A 15,002-nucleotide genomic window follows, 5' to 3' on the forward strand; every position below is an offset into this window, starting at 1 on the left:
GCGAGCACTTTACCACTTGGCCATATTCCCAGCCCCTCCAGCAGATTATTTTGAAGAACACTAAAAAGTTGATTCTACAGAAGTGGAGCTGCGGCTCAAAGTGGTATCCCTGAGCAAAACAGCTCAGGGACACTGCCCAAACCCTGACACACATACACATAACACACACACACAAACACATACATGCCAGGTGTGGTGGTTCATACTAGTAAACCCCACATAGAGGGATATGTGAGAGGATTCTAGTCTGGGCCCAGCCCTGGGGAAAAGTGACACCTTACCTAAACAAGGGTTAGGAGTATCACTCAAGTGGTCAACTGTTGCCTAGAGCAAGGTGCTGAATTGAAACTCTAGCACAGCCATAAATACGTACATACATAAATACATATATTTCAAGTATAAGGAAAAAAATTTAATTACAGAATTTGTGTGTGTGTGTGCACGCGCGCATGCATGTGCACGCCAGTCCTAGGGCTTGAACTCAAGGCCTGGGAGCTATCCCTGAGTTTTTGTGCTCATGGCTAGTAATCTACCACTTGAGCCACAGCTCTACTTCCAGCTTTTTTGGTCGTTAATTGGAGGTAAGATATCACAGGCTTTCCTGAACTGGCTGGCTTCAAACCCTGATCCTCAGATCTCAGGCTCCTGAGTATCTAGGATTGCTGGTGTGAGCCACCAGCACTCAGCTAACTGCAGAATTTTTAAGTTTGAATTCAAGGAACTTTAATGAATATGGAAGGATACAAATAAGAATATCTGATTTCAAAGGAAAAGCATTAAGACCCTAAGAATCTGAAATCCCATATCAAAAATTACATTCATGTAGGGGAAAAATTACTAAAAATATAAACACACTCACTCACTTTTGTTTAAATAATTCCCTAATTCCTATTATTCACCTGTCTTTAGTTTCTCTAAAGACAAAGGAGAAACCTTTCTCCTGCCTCTTAGTATAAAATGAACAATAAAAGTTTGAAAACTTGGGAGGTATTAGCTCAGTGGTATAACTCTTCTTAGCATAAGTGAAGCAACTCCAAAAAAAGGAAAAAAGTTCAAGGATTTCACTCTATTGTTTAGCTGCCTTTAGTCACTTATATTTCTGAAAACATTAAATTCTTTGAGAGAATTAAAAATGTCCACACAACCCATTCATTCTTCAAAACTCTATCCAAAATATACAGCTTTTTTGACTTCTGAGCTAAGGAGGAAAAACAATTTTTTGTTGGATGGATAAAGCAATATTCTTCAATTAAGGAGTTTTTTATTCATATTATTATTTGTGGTGGTTAAATAAAACACAGCAGAGGAAGTGGCACTGTGGCTCAAGTTGTAGAGCGCTAGCTTTGAGCTAAAGAGCTCAGGGACAGCGCCCAGGCCCAGAGTTCAAGCCCAACAGTTTAAAAAAAAAAAAACGCAGAAAAGGAAAGGAAAGCAACAGCAATAAATCAGTATCCTTAGATGTTATCGCCTATTCAGGGTAACATGAACATCAAAACAATCCTTATAAAGTATGCAAAGAAAGCATACAACTGCCTAACGGAACACAGACAGTAGTCATAATCCCTGCAGGGGAAATTTCAGAGGATTCTTTGTAGTTTAAGTCTATGTCATTACTAGCTTACTTTATAAGTATGTGTATCTCTAAGTGAACTAGAAAGAGAAAAATCTTTGGCAATTAAATTTTCTACAAAATGAGGATAGGGTCTTAGGCAGAAGGTGAAGTCGAACATAAAGCTGAATATACCTACACCACTCATACCTCCCATCATAAAACAGAAAATTATCCAAGGCTACAAGATAGTTTTTAAATGCTATGGAGTTACACAGAAATATACTAGGCTATACTAGACGAATTTACAAAGAAATGTTCTTTCTAATAGTATAATTTCTTCTGATTCACATATATATAAATATATCTTGTGTGTGTGCTGGTGCTCAGGATTGAATACTGGGCTACAGTGCTGTCTGTCCCTTAGCTTTTTTGCTCAAGGCTAGTGCTCTACCATTTGAGCCACAACTCCATTTCTGGCTTTTTGGTGGTTAATGAACGAGAAATTCTCATAAAGTTTCCTGCCTGTGCTGGCTTTGAACTGCAATCCTCAGATCTCAGCCTCCACAGTAGCTAAGGTTATGGACATTAGCCATTGGCACCAAGCAGTCACATGGCTTGAGTCACAGAAAAATACAGCGTAGAACAGATATCTTCTTTCCGATGGAAGCTTCCATCACAAAGAATGACACTGCCCCATTTATAAGGAATGGAAAGACTTGGAAAAAATTATATTAAGTGAAGTAAACCAGACCCAAAGAAAAGTAGGTTGCATGATTTCCCTCATTTGTAAGAACTAGAATATGCCTATGATGTTCTGAACAGGGGATCTCAATAACCCAGTCACTTACTGCCTAGGACCATATATAACAAAGTGTATCAACATGAACTCCAATATATGGAAACAAGAGGTTTTTATTATGTCCTGTGTGTAGTCTGGGGTTTGTTATTGTTGTTGTTGTTGTTCCTTAGTTTTCTATACTTGTGTCTTGTATATAAGATTCAACATGTGGAAGGGAAAGGGAATCACAGAAATAGCAGCACAAAGGATGAACCAATGCAACATTGATAATCGACACTATGTTGGATATGAACCTTACAACTTGGTGGGGGGAGGGATAAGGAGAGGTAAGCAGGAGATAATGACAGATGGAGTAACAATGATTAAAAACAAACGTACTTTATTACCTTACTTATGTAACTGTAACCCCCCCATCACCTTTTCAATAAAAAATAATTTTTTTAAAAGAACAGTATGGGAATGTGGCTTAGTGGTAAAGTGTTTGCCTAGCATGCATGAAGCCCTAGGTTCGATTCCTCAGTACCACATAAACAGAAAAAGCCACAAGTGGCACTGTGGCTCAAGTGGTACAGTGCTAGCCTTGAGCACAGAGAGGCTCAGGGACATTGCCCAAGCTCTGAGTTCAAGTTCTAGGACTGGAAAAAAAATCAGGTATCTTCATTTATAAATGAAAACACTGAAACTAATGGCCTGACTGGCTTGCCAAAGGTCAGGAAACTAATGACACAGAATCAGAAACCCAAAGAGATCCTACATTCCAGATGCTTACTAGAAACAGCACTATCCTCCCAAGTATTATCTCTGAAATATGTTTTAGCAGAGCAGGCAATGGAGAAGATATTAAATGTTCCTATGTACATGACTTTGTATCCTTACCACAGCCATTGTGTTAGGAATGGATGCCTGATGCACTTTCTTGAGGCATTCAGAATTGGGATCAAAGAGTCAGGCCTTCTCTGAGTGGCTAGGATTGCATGGAAGATCTTAACCAAGAAAACAAAGATAACCAGGCACCAGTAGCTCATGCCTATAATCCTAGCTACTCAGGAGGCTGAGATCCTAGGACTGCAGTTCGAAGCCAGCCTGGGCAGAAAAGCCGAGAGACTCTTATCTCCAATAAACTACTCAGAAAGAGCCAGAAGTGATACTATGGCTCAAGTGGTAGAGTGCTAGCCTTGAACACTCAGGGACAGTGCCCAGGCCCTGAGTTTAATTCCCAGGACTGGCAAATAAAAGAAAAAGGACAAGAAAACAAAGATATATTTCTGAGTCCATCAAAAACTATAAGCAAGCCAGGTTATCAGTGGCTCACACCTGTAACCTAGCTATTTAGAAGGCTAAGGTCTGAGGGTCACAATCCAAATTCAGCTATGCAGAAAAGTCAAAAAGACACTTATCTCCAACTAACAAACAAAATACCAGGCTGGAGGCATGGCTCAAGTGGTAGAGTACTAGCTGTGAGCAAGCAAGCCAAGTGAGAGCATTAGGCTCTGTGTTCAACCCTGGTAGTAGCTAAATAAATAAGCAGCCACATAAACGAACAAATAAGCAGCATCAAAAGCCATGTAAGATAAGAAAGTCCTAGCTGGGCACTGGTGGCTCATACCTATAATCCTAGCTACTCAAATGAGATCTGAGAAACACAGTGAGACCAGCCCAGGCAAGGAAGTCCTAAGACTCTGACCTCCACGATTCACCACCAAAGAGCTGGAAGTGGAGCTTTGGCTCCACTTAGAGAACTAGCCTTGAGCAAAAACACTCAGGCATAGCCCATAGGTCAAGTTCAAGCCCTAGGATTCTCACAAAAATAAAAATAAAACAGTCCTTGAGATTGGACCAATATCACCACAAGGAATATCAAGTCATCCAAACCTCAATAGTTTTGGTGTTTATGGTATTGGAGCTTAAACTCGAGGTCTTCTACTTGCTAAGCAATCTCTATAGCACTTGAACCACCACATCCCAGTTCCCCAATAGCTTCTAAAGTGTTCTATAATCACCTAGCCCTTTTTTTGAAACAAGGTCTCACCAAATAGCCTTGAAACTTGAGATCTGCCAGCCTCACAGTCACCTGAATGTTGGAATTACAGGTTTGTACCACCACACCAAGTTTCTCCCAGCCCATTTCTTTTGACCAAGTGAATCACTGAACATGGAAACCCCTCTCAACTACTTCAGGCCACTCTTCACTCTTCCCTCTCCATGCATCCAAATCAGTCCCACTCAAGGTCCAGCTCAAATACCACATGTTATAGATACACACAAACACAACCTCCCTTCTATCCTGGACCTACAGACTCTCAAAGACCTCTTCTGGCAATTATTATCTTTTGCTACATATTATAACTGCCTAATCTCCCTTCCCTAAACCTATCAGCAATTTGAATCTGATTCCAACTGACTGCTTACTCATTTCTCTCCATCTTCTTCCAGCTCCAGTTCTCTTTAATCCTAATATTTAACTCAATGCCTTTCAGAGAGCACATTCTCAAATACCTGCTGGATTCAGGAAATATTATTTCTTCGGTAAAGGCAAATATGGGTGGGTGTATAAACAAGACAAATAGATAATTTCATGTCCAAACTAACATAGGGAGAACCCAAGCAGCACTTTCAGAAATGGGAGCACAGAAACTAAGAAATGTATGCAGAACTAGATTATACATTGGAGGTGACAACAGGCAAGGCAAGAGTGAGGAAGAGAACAAAGACCTCCAACTTCTCCTAATTACTCGTTTGAGAGTAAAACTATGAAGAAAAAGAAAGAAAACAAAGATATGTTCTATAAGTCCATTAAACAATATAAGCAAGCCAGGTGTCTGGCTAACATTTACATTCTGTGGGTGATACTCTGTTTCCTGGAAGATCAATTCTGTAAGTTATAAATCTAACCAGGTGCTAGCCCTTAGTTAAAAGTTCACTTCATCTGTTGGTTCCTAAGTGTCATTTCTAATTATTAAGTGTTGCTCTAAAATCAAATGAGATACTCCTATGGTTTTAAATACAGGCTTGCCTTACCCCAACCTTCAACATTTAGCAAATGAATTTAAAAGGCAAATATGAAGCCAGCCTGCAGTAAAGACAAATACAATTATATTGGGAGTGTGCCTTCCCAGAAACTATGTCATGGTTCCTGTGGGAGTTGCCTCCATCTAGCCAGGGAGGCCCAAGAGACAGCACAAGAACCTTCACAATGAAGTCCTTAGCAGAAGGTCCATATTGATGCAGTCAATGCTAGTATCCCTAACCCCTAGAACTGAGGCAACCTGAAAGATCAGCTTCCTTTTCCCTAGCTCACCAGTCTTCACTCATAGGGAACCCCTGTACACTAGTGTCTAGACCCTTTAGACAGGAAAAAATATTTTCCTTTTTTCATTAGCATGCATAGTTATAGAGGAAAACTTCATTGTGACATTTCTACAATTTACAGCCTCTTCAAAGTCATCTACTCCATCATTCTCCTTTTACCCCTCTCCCACTTCCTAAGGCAGTTTCAAAAGGTTAAAAGAGGCAAGCACCTATAATCCTAGCTACTAGGAGGCTGAGATCTGAGGATCGCAGTATGAAGCCAACCCAGGCAGGAAAGCTGTAGCTCAAGTGGTAGAGCGCTAGCCTTGAGCAAAACAGCCCAGGCCCAGGCCCTGAGTTCAAGCCCCAGACCTGACACAAAAATAAAGAAAGGTTAGAAGTACTCTCTCTCCCCCATCAATTATATATGTCAGATTATTTTAAACCTCCTACCCACATGGCTCATAACAAGACTCATTTTAGACATGACCTTGCTACTACCCCTACTCTGAAAGTTATAAGGCAAGTTTAGTTAAGGATGTGCCAGGTGTTAAGACAGGAGCCTTTATGTACATCTGTCCCCCACATGTAATGTAATGAGTGTCAGGATCCCAATATATCAACACTTTACCATCTACAAATAATCCCACTTCCCAAGAAGACCCTTCCTCCTTGGAGCAGGCAACCAGCAGATATCATTAGAAATCAGTTTTATTAAGGAGGTGAGCAGGATTACTTCAGTTTATGAAAGCCAGTTTGAGTGAGGTAACACACTATGTAAGAGTTCAAACTGCATAAAAGTCAAATGTAGGAGACTTAATAATCCACACGAAGCATTTAATTAGAATAACAATCCATTTGGATGTGTAGATTCTAAAAATGTTTTTTATTGAAGTCACTATTTCAATCCTAGCTTTTCTGGTTTGACCTGCTTGTTTTCAGTATGTCACAAAGGCAGTAGTCACACCTCTCTCAAAGGCTCAAAACTCTTTAATAGTTCAAGAACCTAGGAGAGAACAATCAAAGCCATCATTGTTCTGTTAAACAGCTCTTCCAATCTCCCAATTTGCCACTTCTTTATACCTTAGGAATAGAGAAATGAAATAGCAAAAATACATTAAAAATTATTCTAAAGTTCATTGCAGGTTTATAAAATATGCCATCCTTCAAAATTTACATAAGTATGTTAGGGCATTAGAAGCCAGATTAGCAATATACATGCTGGAAAGTAATCAAAGAAACTGGGAGGGCGGGGGGGATGCAGTACTTAAATTAATCCAAAATAAATTAGAAACATCAACAAAAGGTACTTCTGAAGTTACGTATCCCAAGCAGTCCAGTGGATAGTGAGTCTCTGCTATAAGAGAATTATAATCTGAATTTACAAGGTTTCAATCAAAGGACTATGCAATATAATCCAAGAGTAAAACTTACACCATGCTCTTGTTCTACCTCATAATGGAGCAGAATTAAATGCCTCTTTTAAAAATCAAGCGATGTCAAAATAGCAGAATCAGGACTATCCAATTGCCATGATGATGCTTCCTGAGTATCTTTTTTTCACAAATATTAAGCCCCTTAATGATGTTCCTGAGGCATATAAAATCTGTTGTGTGGAACCTAATGTTACTTGTGAAGTATCATTGTCTTCCTTTTATGCATGCTGTTATATTTTCATCTTGCTAACGTTTTTAGGTTTATTGAGACATCAAGCATATACAAACTAATATAAACTTTACTGATTCTCTCAGAATAGCTAGGAAACAGAAAAAAAGATCTGTGGGGAAATGCTACCTGGTAATCTATATATTTTTAAATGCTGCTACAAAAAAATGTGCATATCCTCAGGAACTAAATCTACTAACCTCTACAATCAATGTGATACATGGTTTATCCAATCTTGTCAAAAATCCTCTGGATCACCAATGGTATGTTCATCCACTCGTACAAAGGCAATTGTATAAAGAATCTATTATTTAGAACACCAAAAAAGATACAATTAAAAGACTTATACATATAGCTACGATTTTAAGAAAAAAAAAGGCACTTTTCATTATTTGCTAGTATCTTTGATATTCTACTTTGCAAATGAGAAAAAAATAGTAATTACCAAACGTGGGAAAGAATGTCTAACGAACAGAATTACTGAGACTATGCTAGTGCTAAAAATACACTAATTATTCAGTTTTTTAAGCTGTAATATCAATACAGTATACAATTTTTCTCAATTTTGTACATATACAATAAACACACTAAAGTTAAAGAAAGTGTCTCAACTATATAATAGTTTTCCATGAGGTTAAGTATAACATGTTATTACACATTCCAACTGAGAAACAGGCACTTGGGAAACTAAAGCAGGAGAACCAAGAGTTTGAGGCCAGCTTGGGCTACACAGAGTTCAAAGCCAGCCTGTCCAACATAGGGAAAGCCTGAATCAAAAAAGAAAAAGAATTTAAGTGTAACAGTCCTGATCCTAGTAACCTATGTTTCTCACCCTCATAATCCCTCAGGTTTCCCACTCTTAGTATAGAAACAAAGTTGCCACACTCCTATAATCCATGTAACCATCTTACAAATGAGAAAAGCAAGCCCTAGAACTAAGCCAATTCATGTTTAGTCAAAAAGCAGTGGCGCCAAGATTCAGAACCAGCTGACTCCAATTTCAGAGGCCTAACTCAAAACATTTTTTCCCAAATAAGTCAACATGGATGCACCAATAATTTATTCATTCAACAGATGATTTAATTGTTGAACAAAAAATCTGTACTATCTTTTTTCCATTTCCAATTTCTTCCTAAATTTGACTACTCTTCCACATCAGTTTCTCAAATTAGATTCTTGGAGTCATAATAAATTTCCTCTTTAATAATCCACACCTGTATTACACACCAATAATTTCTGCCTATTTTAGGAATTCTACATTAATATTACCTCCTTGCCGAATCTACTCTCACTGCCTTAATTCAAACTGTTTCTTTTACTTAGCCACTCTGATGGCCCAACCTCCTAATTAACTAGTCTTCCAGCTCTTGGTCTCTGGATCCTTACAATCAAGGCTATACCACTACCTCCTCTGTTACCCTTACAAAACAGATCCACTCATGTTTGACCCCTACCATCTATATAGGGGGGAAAAAGCTCACTCCTACAACACACTGGTCCCAACCTACCTACTCAGCATCATCTGTTCTTGCCCACCCCACACCAAAAATATTTACAAAAATTTATACATTATTTATATAGCACATTTTTTACAAACACTAATTGTAACATTATTGTGTGTTCTTAATTAGATGAGAGAGAAACAGACTCAAGAAAGCAAGATAATTTGTTCAAGATCCCAAATAATAAGGCAGCCATGAGTCAAGCCTCAGCTTTCAAAGTTTATCTCCTTTCCAGGTTCACACAGCCATAATACCCCTCTTTTCCTCCTATCAGGTTTAATTAGCTATTTCTGAAAATGCACTTTATCCTGCCTCCATATCTCAGCTCAAGGTCCTTTGCTCTGGAGTGCTAAGCTCATTCCCTTGAGGTTTCCAAAGCTCTATAATGGTATCATTAATATAATTCTTCATAGAAACTACTTATAGCAATATAAATGTGTTTCTAATTTTAAACTCTCTGGGGACAGGACAACAGATTATTCACTCAATCTTAAGACTGATTACTGAATTGGAAAATATGTGGGTAAAACACACCATGTAAGATGGCAAGCATCAAAGCAGAGGCTTGGCCGGATCTGAAAGGAAAGATCGACAACTAAATCAAACCGTCTAAGCACACTGGCAGTGCTTATGATTTTAACATCTACCTTCTGAACAAGGCCAATGCCTGAGTGCCAACTATTCTGATTGACATTGGCCTTTATTAAACACAACAGTTACTAAAAGCGTTAATGCAAAACAGAAGAGGGTAGAAATAAATTTTAAAAATGGAAAAAATGGAAGTTCATTTTACAAAACAGAAATACCATTGTCATTTTCCATTTTAACCTTGCTATTTGGTTAAGTAACAAAAATTTAAAGTACACAAGCTTAACAGACTGTATAAAAGATCAGCTCAACAGTATGTAGGCCTGTCATTAAAATGATCATCTCTTTGGAGCTATTTCAGTGTGTCCAAAGGGTCATATTCAACTACACAAGCAACTTCCTAAGTATACTCTAAAAGAGCCACTAGGATTCCTGGCACTGGCAGAGGCTATCTCAGAACATATCTGACATACTGATGATCTGGCCAACTTGTACAACAGAGTTTTCCCATGGCTATGTCAAATGGTCAAACTGAAGAGTATGTACTTTAAGATTATAGGCGGCTGCTCCTTCATAAATTGTCTTTATTCCAACAAAGATCAGATTCCAAGGCTACCTTATAATTACAAGGGCCAGAATATGAAACCACTAAGCAGCTGACCAGATGAAAAGTCTTAAATGGTTTCTTCCCTCTGTCAGAAACCTCTGATGGTGACTGCCACCTGAAACATAACTACAATGTCAACTTTTCCATGAACTGACAGAAGATATTAGAGGAAAAACTATCTGTCCTGCACTGAATTTCATTCCATTCCCAAATATGACCCTAAATATAAAGAAGACTACAAACTCTAACCTTAAGGAAATTACAAACCAGATTTCAGATGTACCTTTAACAATCTGAACTATTCTCTTTTTTGGCTTAATAGCCAAAAATCCTCTCTTCCACAGACAGCAAAACCCTGCCACATTGTGTTTGTGTGTGTGTGTGTGTGTGTGTGTGTGTGTGTGTGTGTGTGTGTGTGTGTGTGTGTGTGTAATAGAAGATTCCTTCTAGATGCTTGCCAGGGAAAAGCTGGTGGATCTTGTTACAAAATGTTTATTCTCCCTTGCAAGGAGGTTAATATAGCTATAGAGCAAAATTAACATCAGTTTTAGAATCAGAGAACCTCCCTTCAAGCTCTCTCTAGAATGAGAGTAGCTATACCACTGATAATGACAGTACCAAACTTAGGGCTGCCCTGAGAACTCAATAAACAGGTATGAAGCATGATTAAACTCTAATTAAACATTAATTTTACTATTATTGTTATAATCTGACCAATCTGACAATTACATGAGATTTGTGCAAAGATCATAAACTCTAATAAATCTCAAAACATGATTAACCTGCCCATCTGCCATAAGAAAAACTACTCAAAAAAAAAAAAGTTAAGGCAGGCACCAGTGGCTCTTGCTGGTAAGCTTAACTACTCAGGAGGTTGAGATCTGAGGATCATGGTTCAATGCCGGCTGGGGCAGGAAAGTACATGAGGCTCTTATCTCCAATTAACCACCAAAAAGCCAGAAGTAGAGCTGTGGCTCAAGTGGCAGAGTGCTAGCCTTGAGCAAAAGAAGCTCAGGGGCAGTGCCCAGGCCCTGAGTTCAATCCTAGGACTGGCACAAAAACAAAAATTATTCAACTATCAGTGTGCCCAGGTGGTGGGCATATGAACATACATGTTTAAAGACTTGTATAATAAAATATTAAGAGACGATAACAGGAAGAGGCCTGCCTCTGTTATCACCTACTAGTCAGAAATAATAGCAAGCCAGGTAGAGCAGTGAGTGCCTGTAGTCCCAGCCAGCTACTGAGCTACTCAGGAAGCTGAAGTGGGATAATCACTTTGAGTCTAGAAGTCTAAGACTAGCTTGGGCAACACAACCCTCATCTGATTTTTTTTAATATATACATATTTAATATGTATTACATATAATACATATTACATATTAAAATATATATTATATACATATAATATACATTATACACATAATGTAATACATATATAATATAATATATAATACATATATATTACGTGTACAATATATATATTATATATAAAGAGAGCTAGGGAAGGGGTGACATTATCCAAAAAGAAATGTACTTATTACCTGAATTATGTAACTGTAACCCCTTTGTACATCACCATTATAATAATTCTAAAAATTCATAGTGTATATACATACAGACATATATATTCAAATATTCAGAAAATTTCATCCTTTATGGATTTTTGGAGCCCCTTTATCAGTTATCTCTCCTTTTATACATCCATACTAAAAAACTAGAATGCTGGGGAGGGAAAATGAGGGAAGAGGTAACAAGTTGGACAAGAAATGTACTCACTGCCTTACATATGAAACTGTAACCCCTCTGTACTTGACTTTGACAATAAAGAACAAAAACAAACTAAAATGCTTTGTTTGAAGTTTCTTAACCAGTATATATGGCTTCAAGTAAAGATATTCTAAGGCACCAATCGCCAAGTATTTAATCTCTCCTGAAGAAATAGAAAAACGAAGTCAACAGATTTCTGTGGTGATGTGACCAAAGAACACAGCAGAAAAGGTAGAAACGGACTATCCTTCTAACTTTCCCATGAGGTACTAACTCCAGTAAATCTCTTAACCTACCAGCATCTCACCAGGAAACTGACACACAAGAGCACACTATACATATGAAAACACATCAGCCACTTCAGAATTATATCCAATTCTTCCTCTCATTTTGTTCCCCATGCCCATCAACTGAGACTTTTAACATGTTTGGTGCTATAACAGGAATCCAGACACTATGCAGCATCAGCTTTAAAAAAAGAAAAATCAGACTACTAAAATTGTTACTATGGAAAATACAGATCATAGAAATGTTGGCTAGGACATGGAATAGAACCCTTATGTGATGTTGGTGGGAGTATAAAATGGCAAGGCCACTGTCAAAAACAATATGGCAGGCAGCTTAGAGATAAAGAACTTAGAAGCATACACAAGACCCTGCATTCAAACACACACACACACACACACACACACACACAGATGGTCCCTCAAATTTTTCAAGTAGAATAGTAGCATAATCCGGCAATTCCAGTTCTTTGTGTATACTCAAAATAAATGAAAACAGGGTCTCAAAGAGGTACACAACATATTTATATTCACAACAGCGTTGTTCATAAGTTAAAATCTGTAAATAACCCATGTCTATAGAGATGAATGGATAAGAAAATATGAGTCTATAGAGATGAATGGATAAGATGAGCTGGGTACTGGTGGCTCACACCTGTAATCCTAGTTACTCAGGAGGCTGAGATCTGAGGATCACGGTTGGAAGACAGTCCAGGCAGGAAAGTCCAGCTGAGATTCTTACCAGCAATTAACCACTCAGAAGTTGGAAGTGGAACTGTGCCTCAAAATGGCAGAGTACAAGCAAAAGAAAGGAAGAAAAGAAAGGAAGGAAGGAAGGAAGGGAGGGAGGGAGGGAGGGAGGGAGGGAGGGAGGGAGGGAGGCAGGGAGGCAGGGAGGCAGGGAGGCAGGAAGGCAGGAAGGCAGGCAGGCAGGCAGGCAGGAAGGAAGGAAAGATACATACAAAGGAATATTATTCCACCTTCAAATGGAAATTCTGGCAAATTTTACAACATGGATAAGCCTTGAAGACATTAAGCTGAATGAAGCAAATCAATCACAAAAAGACAAATTGAAAAATGACACTATTTATATAAGGAAGCACAAGTAGTCAAAATCAGAGACAATGCAGAACGATGGTTGCCAGGGGCTGGGAGGAGGAGGATTGAGGAGTTGTTTAATGAGGATACAGTTTCAGTTTTGCAAGATGAAAAAAGTCCTGAAGATGGATAGTGGTGGTGATTGCACAACAGTGTTAATGCACCCTATACTTACAAATGGTTAAGGCAGGGAACTTTTTTTGTGTGTCCCTTATCACAATAAAAAAAAATGTTTTGAAAAATAAATAAATCAGGCAATTTATCTCCTCAGAACACCTCCACTGGAGCTGATGGACATGCAATGCAACTCTGTGACTATTAGCCAGTATCTGCTTCTCACCACACCAGTGACCTGGTCACCACTGACTTTCCATCCAGCCCAGAGTCACATTAAGCATTCAGTGAAAGCTTCAAAAAGGGACCACAGTACCCTAGCTCCTCCAGCGCTATGTGAAAGCAGCAAGGAACTTAAATGTCTCTAGCCCTACCTCCTCTTTAAAACAAGGGTAATTCCTACCTACTTGCCACACAGGTTGTTGGGAGGGGAAAAGTGGGATCACTTAACATAAAAGGAGGCCAAACACAACAGAAACATCAATTATGTTTACAACTATTTTTACATGGAGATCCAGAAGCTTTAACAACATAAGCTTCACGAGGAAGCTCCGGATACCTCACCCAAGGCTCCCGTGGAGAACGCATTATCATTTCCAAATGACACTTGTCTCGGTTTTGTCATATTCCGATGGGCGGCTTAGGAGTGTAGTGGGAGGGTGGACGGGCTGATCAAAGAGTCCTAAAGCATTTCACCCCACACATCATCAGAAATCGTCAAGGCATGATCTCCGAAAAATGGAATATTAATGACCCCAGCGTGGGCCTGCGGCATCCCGCGGACTACACTTCCCACAAAGCACCAGGGCGAACCCGGGTGGTGGACAGGCCGGGGGGGGGGGTGCCCACAAGATGGGGGGGAGGGGGATTCAGGATGCCCACCACGGTTCTCCGGAAAGCATGGATGGCCGTCCCCGAGGAAACGGCAACGAGTGTGTCCGGGCCCACCTTCCCCAACAGCAGCTGTCATGCCGCGGCCTGCCTGCGGCGGGCAGGACGGGGCCCGTCCCACTCCACTCCGCCCAAGGTGGGGGAAGGGGGGGGAGACAGGGGTCATCGCCTAGCCCTGACCTCTCAGCTGGTTCCTGGGGTGTCTCCTCCCCCTTCCCCAAAGCTCTAAGCGTAGCCCAACCACACTCCGGACCTGCGGTGGTAGGGGAAGGGAAGACGGGGCGGGGATCCGACGGGACGGGGTGGACACTGGCCCACGGCTAGGGGCGCCGGCCCGCCAGCTAGCCCTGGACACAGGCCCAGGAGGAGGAGGCGGAGGAGGAGGAGGAGGAGAGGGGGCGCCCGGGTTCCCCAGCCCCCGCGGGCCCCAGGCGGATCACGGGCCGAGGTGGCTCCGCCCGGGGCTCGGGTTTCAATTTCGCAAGGTGACAGTGCAAACCCGAGGCCTACAAGCGCCCGCGGCGCCCGGCGCCCCGCCCGCCCGCCCGCCAGGCCCGGGCGCCCCGGCCTACCCCACCCCCTCCCAGCACCCCACCACCGTGCCCCGCGTCCTCCGGCCCGTCCTGATCCACGACCGTCCCCGCGACGCCCCCCAGCCCCCGCAGGTGGCGCCGCCCCGGGCTGCCGGCCGCAGGCACAGCGCGGCACTTACTCAGCTCGTCCTGGGAGGCGGAGGCGGCGGCAGCAGCCATGTTGCGCCGGGGAGCGAGGGAAGGAGGCGGGGAGGGGCGCGCGAGGGAGGGCGCGGACGGCCGGCGCGGGGGGCTCGCCGCGGCCGGGGGTG

At 41.0% G+C, this 15,002-nt stretch overlaps 1 protein-coding gene across 4 annotated transcripts in view; it reads right to left on the minus strand.

Moving 5' to 3' along the window:
* Positions 1-15,002, minus strand: part of Ecpas (Ecm29 proteasome adaptor and scaffold) — a 105,786-nt gene that overhangs the window by 89,883 nt on the left and 901 nt on the right. Inside the window, exons 1-2 of one of the 4 annotated variants that reach the window (XM_048339008.1) lie at positions 14,871-14,890; positions 7,505-7,608 (exon numbers count right to left, since the gene is read on the minus strand). The exons of 1 other annotated variant lie outside the window; for it this stretch is intronic. In XM_048339008.1, coding sequence (XP_048194965.1) covers positions 7,505-7,526 — 22 coding nt within the window. In that variant the 5' untranslated portion in view covers positions 7,527-7,608; positions 14,871-14,890. Of the gene's footprint in view, positions 1-7,504; positions 7,609-14,870; positions 14,952-15,002 lie in introns of those variants that run through there. 2 more of the 4 variants (XM_048338989.1, XM_048338982.1) reach the window with 2 other exon arrangements.

The sequence above is a fragment of the Perognathus longimembris genome, chromosome 1 (genome assembly GCF_023159225.1).
Source record: "Perognathus longimembris pacificus isolate PPM17 chromosome 1, ASM2315922v1, whole genome shotgun sequence".
Classification (NCBI taxonomy): domain Eukaryota; kingdom Metazoa; phylum Chordata; class Mammalia; order Rodentia; family Heteromyidae; genus Perognathus; species Perognathus longimembris.